Consider the following 9,044-nt stretch of genomic DNA (forward strand, 5'->3'; position numbering starts at 1 on the left):
TAGTGTCATTGCACCTGGTACAACGAAATTAAATGCCATCTTCAGTGTACATTATAACTAAAAAAATAAAACACAAACACACATCCTTCACATGCTATATAATTGAAATTGGAAACCTGATACCGCATTAATATTGCACTATGCAATAGAATTCAATATAGTTACTGCCCTGGGATAGAAGCTGTTTTTCAGCCTGTTTGTCCTTGTTTTGATTATCCTGTACCGTCTGCCAGAGGGTAATAGTTCAAAAAAAGGGTGCCCAGGATGAGATGGATTGTTAAGAATGTTGTGAACTTTTCTGAAAGAGAATTTTAAGTTGATACTGGATGTGACAGACATGAACTCTACAAAGGAGAGCTTCTTGCCCAGAATCCAATCATGGCAATGACAGGTAAACTTATAAACCCACAATTGAGCTCAAAATTACTGTTGCTAGGCGAGACAGTTCTGAAGTAAATTTTGTCCCTTTCTTGCTGCAGTTGTTAAGGGAATCACTGCAGTTGTTAAATTGACTTGGGTTGTCAATTTGAGTTGTCTGACCCCGGGACATCCTAACCGTCATAAACGCGAATCTGTCTGACTTTTGATCACCTGACCGCGGGGAATGCTGCAACAGTCGGAAGTGTGAAAAAGGGTCATAAGCAGGGGTGAAATGCTACCGGTTCGGACCGGTCCACCCGAACCGGTTGGTTAAAAAAACCCGCTACCAGTTCATGCGAACTGGTATTTCCAACGATCAGCTGTGACACCCAATTTATATTAGCTAGAAAGCAGGATTTCCTGCTTTCTAGCTAATCTAAATCGTGTGGCACAGCGGACTCCCTCCCTCGCTGTTCTACTTACCATTGCATACGCGCCCGGTAGCAGGCTCCGCCCACCCGCCCCGAGGTCACATTTGCGAACCAGTAGCAAAGATAAATTGATTTGTCCCCTGGTCCTAAGTCCCTTTTTTTCAGCGCCATTGAAACTTTGGACAGAGGTGGGTCGCTAATGTTTTTACTACCGGTTCAGGTGCACTTCCAGGCGTGCTCGTGTGTGACGCTTCTGCGCAGAAGCATCCAGGGGGGTGGGCAGAGCCTCCCCCGCCGCTACTACCAGTTCGGCTGATCCGGGCCGAACCGGCAGCAACCCACCTTCTGCTTTGAATGGTTACTAAATGAACTATTGTCAGTAAGTCGAGGATTCCCTGCATGCTTCCGGCAACCACGTTTTCACTACCTTGCCGTGTCTCTTGCCTTCCACCCACTGGCCAATATACGAAACAGGATAGGTGCCACACTTGTACATGCCGAAACCATGCCGGATGCCGTTCTTCACTTCGCCTTCGTACATGCTGCCGTCCGGCCACTTGTAAGTGCCATGATTCATTTGCACGTTCTTGACAAAGTTTCCCTGCAAGAGAGGAAAATATAGGCGTTAAGAAAAAGCTCACCATCTTCCTTTCATCCAGAAAGGTAGGAAACCTCGACAACGTTGAGCAAGGTTTAGGGTTAGGGTTAGGGTTATTGTTAGGTGTGGCCAGGTGTGAGAACGTCCTTGGTTCTCAAGAGAAAATATTTTGTTTTGACCACACTACCCCAGCTATTTCTAATACCTCCACCCTATCCCTCAGCTCCAGTGTGGCAGCACTGAAGCTCGAAAATGTCTTCGGCCAGGTCAGCTTCAGGGTTGATATGCTTCTTATCCTGCCTTCATGCTTTGGAGAACCCAAATCCTAAATCCAGCGTAAGTGCTTGCGAGCAACCATCTTTGTTCTGATTTGCAAGCAGCTGCAAATCAGGTTGAGAGAGGATCAGTGCAAAGAGAACCGAGGAGAACATCAACACCACAGTTCAGTAAACACAGGAGCATTATTTTAAGACTGCCTTCCCAACCTGGAACCTTCCAGACGGAGGTTCGGCTCCCAGCACCTCCCTTTTTGCTGAAAATTCTGGGACAGGACTTACCTCGTACTGCACTCCGTCGGCCCATGTGTAAGTCCCTCGTCCATGCATGAGCCCTTCTGAAAACACACCCTACAAAATGGCAAGAAGAAGCTGAGGAGTGGATGGTAGGACAGTAAGAAAAGTCAGACTTTTATTCCTCTGCCAGAACATCAATCAGCCCTGGTTTTCTCACCAGGATTGAGTTCACGCCACCCTTTCAATCTAAGGTAAAGGTAAAAGGTTCCCCTCGCACATATGTGCTAGTCGTTCCCGACTCTAGGGGGCGGTGCTCATCTCCGTTTCAAAGCAGAAGAGCCAGCGCTGTCCAAAGATGTCTCCATGGTCATGTGGCCGGCATGATTCAACGCCAAAGGCGCACGGAACGCTGTTCCCTTCCCACCAAAGGTGGTGCCTATTTTTCTACTTGCATTTTTTAATGTGCTTTCGAACTGCTAGGTTGGCAGAAGCTGGGACAAGTCACGGGAGCTCACTCCGCTGGGGATTCGAACTGCCGAACTGCCGACCTTTCTGATCAACAAGCTCAGCGTCTTAGCCCCTGAGCCCCACTTCAGTCTACGTACAGGAAATAAAGGAAGCTAGGCTTTGAATCCACCCTGCTTCTCAAGGAAATAGTGAAAGGGCTTACTATCACACAGAAGGGAATTCTATATCCTTAAGATTTAACAAACAGATGTTGTCACCTTGTAAACGTTGCCTCCTTGGAAATAAGCAGTTCCTTCCCCTTCATACAACCCGCGGACTTTTTCTCCCTCGTATCTATGGAGAACATAAATTAAAGATGAAAATTCACATGAGTTAATAAATCATACTTGAACACAGCCATTTAGGGCACTGTCAAGTCAACGCAGAGTTCTGTAATGCATTTTTTTTGGGGGGGTGGGGGGGGTTCCAAATGAAGCAATAAAGAAAATTTTAGATCTGCCTTTTCTCCAGAGTCACATTGATGTGCACGCATCCTGAAATCAAAAACATTCATCATTCTTTGGTTATCTTTCTCCTTCTTCGCACCTACGGATGGGCTCCACCTGTTCTGACCGAGGCTTCCCAAGAGCAGGAAGCCAACTCCTTGTCCCGACAAAAAAAACCTTTAATAATTGACCGTGAATTCTGCTCATTCACATCCAGCAAAGTCTTTCAAGGGAGGATTTACGGTCACAGACCTTATCTGGCTTGGAGAGCTGCCAGGCCGATATCTGCAGAACTTGGCAAGGAGTCTCGGAGAGTCACGAACCAATTAAGCGAACTGATTGTCTCCTGCAAACTCCACTCCCCTTTTGCTCCTCTTTTATTCCCTCTGGGAGGGGGCAGAGGAGAAAAAACCTTTCTATTAATTGACTGTGAATTCTGCTCATTCACACCCAGCAAAGTCTTTCAAGGGAGGATTTACGGTCACAGACCTTCTCTGGCTTGGAGAGCTGCCAGGCCAATCTCTGCAGAACTTGGCAAGGAGCCTCGGAGAGTCACGAACCAATGAAGTGAACTAATTGTCTCCTGCAAACTCCACTCCCCTTTCGCTCCTCTTTTATTTCCTCTGGGAGGGGCCACTCATCGTCCGCCTGTGGCCTTACTCCCAAGTCGACCCCTGTTCGTTAGCTGTTCCCTTCATGTGGCAACTCTGCACATGCGCACACTGGGAACAGGCTCCAGCTGTTCCTCTGCCTCACTGATGTCAGACTCTGGAGGCAGCTGATAACTCTCAGACGGCTCTGCCCACCCTCCCCAACACAGAGCCCTCATCAGAGCCTTCCCCAGACTCCAGGACTGGCGCAGTTTTGCCAGGCCTTTGCTGAATGGAAGGAATCCACATTCGTTTAATAAAAGGGGTTTTGTCGGGACTAGGAATCTGCTTCGTGCTTTTTGGGAAAGCCTATCTCAGAACCCAAACCATCCAAAATCACGAGCCGAGGTGGTGCAGTGGTTAAATGCAGCACTGCAGGCTACTTCAGCTGACCGCAGTTCTGCAGTTAGGCTGTTCAAATCTCACCGGCTCAGGGTTGACTCAGCCTTCCATCCTTCCGAGGTGGGTAAAATGAGGACCCGGATTGTTGTTGGGGGCAATATGCTGACTCTGTAAACCGCTTAGAGAGGGCTGAAAGCCCTATGAAGCGGTATATAAGTCTAACTGCTATTGCTATTGCTATTCAGCCAGGCTCCAAAACTGGCCAAGCAACTCCTTAGAAACCAGTCCCCCGTGACCTTACCCCATTTTTAGCAAAAGTCTGGTTTTACCTCTCAACGATCAGTTGGGTGAGGATGGGCTCTTCATACTCAATGGGTTCAGGAACAGGAGGAGGATGTAGGTCCTTGCTTTCTGCTTTGGAAGCTACCCGAGTAGCTGACCGCTCGTCCCCTTGGTCTGCCAGAGGTGGGACATTCTGGTTGGACATTGCTAGCTCTATGGATATGTCGTGGGCGGCCGCAAGCGCGGACTTATCTCCCTTTTTACTGTCTTTCTTCTTATCTTTACCCATCGCTTCGACGTACGGCAGAATCAGGCGTCCTGCCAAAGAGTGGAGCTCCTATTTTTAACCTTGAGGTGGGAAAAAAATAAATTTAATTTAATTAGGAGACTTACTTGGACTTCAGGAAGAGAAAAATGATCGAACGAGATATGCAGGTAAAATTCCTCAACATACGACCACAATGAGACCAACATTTCTGTTGCCAACCGAGGCAGTTGTTAAAGTGAATCGTGCCCGGTTTTACGACCTTTCTGCCCTGGTTCTTAAACAAATCAATACAGTTGTTAAGTGACTCACATGGTCAATGAAATTTAAAATTGGTACGTTTATTACTTATTCTCTTCGTTGGGAGATTCAAGGGCAATGATGATACTGAATGTGATAAAAACTTAACAGTCGTTGACCAGAAATCGAGTGAAATAAATAAAGCCCGATACATAATCCAAAATCCTTTATAGGTGCTCAAAGATTTCACTACTTTATAACATAGTTGAGCGCCAAAGAATTGAGGCCTTTGAACTCTGGTGCTGGAGAAGACTCCTGCGAGTCCCTTGGACTGCAAGGCCATCCAACCGGTCAGACCTAGAGGAGATCAACCCTGACTGCTCTTTAGAAGGCCAGATCCTGAAGAGGAAACTCAAAGACTTTGGCCACCTAATGAGAAGGAAGAAGGACTCCCTGGAGAAGAGCCTGATGCTGGGAATGATGGAGGGCAGAAGAAGAAGGACTGCAAGGCCATCCAACGGGTCAGTCCTAGAGGAGATGAACCCTGGCTGCTCTTGAGAAGGCCAGATCCTGAAGAGGAAACTCAAAGACTTTGGCCACCTAATGAGAAGGAAGAAGGACTCCCTGGAGAAGAGCCTCATGCTGGGAACGATGGAGGGCAGAAGAAGAAGGACTGCAAGGCGATTAAACCAGTCAGTCCTAGAGGAGATCAACCCTGACTGCTCTTGAGAAGGCCAGATTCTGAAGAGGAAACTCAAAGACTTTGGCCACCTGATGAGAAGGAAGAAGGACTGGAGAAGAGCCTCATGCTGGGAATTATGGAGGGCAGAAGAAGAAGGACTGCAAGGCCATCCAACCGGTCAGTCCTAGAGGAGATCAACCCTGACTGCTCTTGAGAAGGCCAGATCCTGAAGAGGGAACTCAAAGACTTTGTCCACCTAATGAGAAGGAAGAAGGACTCCCTGGAGAAGATGTTGGGAACGATGGAGGGCAAAAGAAGAAGGGGACGACAGAGAAGAAGGTGGCTGGATGGAGTCACCGAAACAGCCGGCGTGAGATTCAATGGACTCCAGAGGAAGGTAGAGGACAGGTAGGCCTGGAGGAACGTTGTCCATGGGGTCGCGATGGGTCGGACACGACTTTGCAACTAACAAGAACCAACAGAGAGAGCCGGAAAGGATTCAGATTTGGGCAGATCTGACTCGATAACAGAAATAAGAATAAGTAACTACTAGCCCCCAATCATTGCAAGGGCCAGCAGCTTGGAAGGGATGTTTCAAAATCTGCAATAACCACATTAGCAATCACAGGATGGGGATTAGGGGAATTGTAGTCCTTCAGCTATCAGGGGCCTTGCATCCAATGCAAACTTGAAAGCCAGGAAGAAAAGCAAGAAATATTAAAAATCCACCTCTTTGGAAATCTCTCCTATTTTGCAACCCTTCATAAAAGCTGCCTGGAGTTTCCTTGCGATGCCAGTTGCTAAGAGGCCTGAGCGGTGGCCATAGCAACCGTGGGTAGGGCCATAGCAACCGTGGGGCTGGGCGGGGCAAGAGAGGGAGAAGCTTCCTGGTTGTTCAGAGAGAAGTGGGCGGGGCTTTGGCCCTCTCTTCTTCCGGGTTCACTTTTCTGCATAAGAATACAGTATAAAACTTGGCCGAAACTGGCTGGGATTTGCAAAGGGGCAGCTTTGAATTTTGAGAAAGTTGCATCACTGCGGAATAGCACACAGTTGTCCTATTTTTAGAAAGTTGTTTGTTTGTGTATTGACAACTGAGGGGCAAATAACATGGCTTTTGTTATTTGTTCACGAATATAGTTATTTTGTATTTCAATCTGATTTATATTCTTTCTTTTAAAGTGATGCTCAACATTTTAGCTTAGCTTTTAACATTCCGAAACTGACAAAACAAGCTGGAGACTAGCTCCTGATAAGAAAAAAAAAATTGTTAGTACAAATTGGGGTCTGAACAATTAATATTATTACAATTCTTAGTACAGCTGTTATTACACTGATGAAAGAAATGTCCTTCTGGGTTCGGCTCCAAGTGGGGAAAAAGACACTAGAGACATGGAGGCTGCCTGGAAAGATGGTTTATTGGTGGACAGGACCACATGGCTTGAGCCCTGAACAGAAAAGGTGATCATATGCTTCAATGTTGGTGGAGGAGAAGGGCTGAGGAAGGGGCTTGCTAGGCTTTTTATAACCTGTTCAGTCCCACCTCTCTGTTTCCTGTTCCTGTGTAAGAAATATATTCTGATTGGTTGTCAGACTCCCATAGGGCCATGCAGGGACAACTCTCTAGGCTGTGTTTTGAATCCAGGTTTGGTTGAGTTCTCAGATGCCATGTGGTCACTTGGGGCCAATATTATCATGCTTTCCTGTAGCTGAAGGGGAGAACTCTTTATTATGTAAAGTGGACTAGCTTGGCCTTCTTAATGGCCCCATTGACAAAGTGGGGATGGGCAGGAAGCTACAGGCAGCTATTCTGTCTTTTAAAACATGTTTCTTTCTTTTCACATCCAGAGAAATATTCTGCCTTTTTGATATTTCCTAGGATATTTCATTTTTCTGGGAGAGGGCTGGATGATAACTTCCCACAACACTATTACAGAGGTTAAAACCGATAGGAAGGCAATGGGGAATGGAGAAGTACAAAAGCTAAACATGTATGCCAATACAGAAGGCTGTATAACTATTTTATATTGTTATGTTTGTCTTGTCTTTCCTGTATGTGTTGTTTTGTGAGTGGTTTTCCTGTTTTTAAAGGTAAAAATGTTTAATAAAAACTATTAAAAAAACAAATTGGGGTTTGGCTTCTCTCTTTTGTGAACCCTAAACAATCTTTCTCCTTACAATGAATTTTTTCCCCCAGTTAGACTTATATACCGCTTCATAGGGCTTTCAGCTCTCTCTAAGCGGTTTACAGAGTCAGCATATCGCCCCCACAGTCTGCGCCCTCATTTCACCCACCTCGGAAGGGTGGAAGGCTGAGTCAACCCTGAGCCGGTGAGATTAGAACCGCTGAACTGCAGATAACAGTCAGCTGAAGTGGCCTGCAGTACTGCACCCTAACCACTGCGCCACCTCAGCTCATTCAAGGGAATTCAAGGGAATTCCCCTTCACACTTCATTTTAATAAACATGTATGCTATTATTTTCCTGTCCAATGAACTTTCCTCTTTCAGATTTCTTCCTTATGTTAACTATAAAAGGGGATGTAAGTTAAAAGATTCTTTGAATGACGAATCTCTTTTGTCTGAATATTCTGATAAATTGTAATAAAATGATCTTCCTGCCTCGGTTTGTCTCAGTGGGAAATATGCACACGGGGGCACGAGCCTGAAAAAAGCCATATTTGGCCATCACAACAGAGACCATAAAATCACAGGGTATAATAGTTCAAAGACTTATTGTTATTTGATAGATAATTATGAATTTAAGGAAATAAGGATTGTTACAAATGAAATAATATTAATGGCAATCTAAGTGTATAATGCTCAATGACAGCGAAACGTTTAGCTATGTTTAATGTAAACCAGTGATGTTAATCCTAAATTTAAGAATTGATGCACAAAATCTTGTAACCAAACGAGATGCTTGATGAAATGGAGGAAACTTGTTCTTTTTTCTTCTCTTGCTTTGTTTTTGTATGTGTTGTTTTGTTTAAAAAGAATAAAAATATATTTTAAAAAAATCACAAGGTGGGAAAGTGGTTCCACCACAAATCCGCGGTAGACGAAAGCGCGCTCGACGAAAGCGCGTACGTGACGTCATCACAGCGCAACAAAAACGGCACGCTGTGAGCGGTAAATTTAAAATTAACGCGAAAACCTTACCCTAACCCCCCCAAACCTAACCCTAACCCTAACCCTTAACCTAACGCTAAACCTAACGCTAACCTTTAACCTAACCCTAACCCTAACGCTTAACGTAACCCTAAACCTAACCCTAACCCTTAACCTAACCCTAACCCTTAACCTAACGCTAAACCTAACGCTAACCTTTAACCTAACCCTAACCCTAACGCTTAACGTAACCCTAAACCTAACCCTAACCCTTAACCTAACCCTAACCCTAACCCTTACCTTTATGTGAATCGGCTTGCTTTAATTTTATTTTAATTTTAATTTAATTTATTTTTAATTTTATTTGTCGCGCTGCTGACGTCACGTACGCGCTTTGATCGGGCGCGCTTTAGTGGACCGCGGTTTTGACGGGTCACGGGGAAAGTTCTTCTGGTCCAACCCCCACGTTGAACAGATGATCTTACTCCATTCGAGACAAACAGTTGTCCCACTTCGTTATCACGGCAATAAAAAATTATAGGTATGTAGAAATAAACTATTAACATTGCTATTTTATTTAATGGATTAGAATATATATTTTTTTTAATTCTTTACAGATCTC

General features: G+C 45.2%; 1 protein-coding gene across 1 annotated transcript in view; it reads right to left on the reverse strand.

The window, feature by feature from the left end:
- Nucleotides 1–4,470, reverse strand: part of LOC148042681 (radial spoke head 10 homolog B2-like) — a 41,460-nt gene extending 36,990 nt beyond the window's left edge. The window contains 4 exon segments of the mRNA XM_087729242.1: nucleotides 1,219–1,392; nucleotides 1,947–2,015; nucleotides 2,627–2,702; nucleotides 4,176–4,470. Of these exon segments, the coding sequence (XP_087585368.1) occupies nucleotides 1,219–1,392; nucleotides 1,947–2,015; nucleotides 2,627–2,702; nucleotides 4,176–4,417 (561 nt within the window). The 5' untranslated portion in view covers nucleotides 4,418–4,470.
- Between the last annotated feature and the right edge of the window lie 4,574 nt (nucleotides 4,471–9,044).

Source organism: Thamnophis sirtalis, unplaced genomic scaffold (genome assembly GCF_051295495.1).
Source record: "Thamnophis sirtalis isolate CommonGarterSnake01/CBP01778 unplaced genomic scaffold, rThaSir2_p1.2 scaffold_14, whole genome shotgun sequence".
NCBI lineage: Eukaryota > Metazoa > Chordata > Lepidosauria > Squamata > Natricidae > Thamnophis > Thamnophis sirtalis.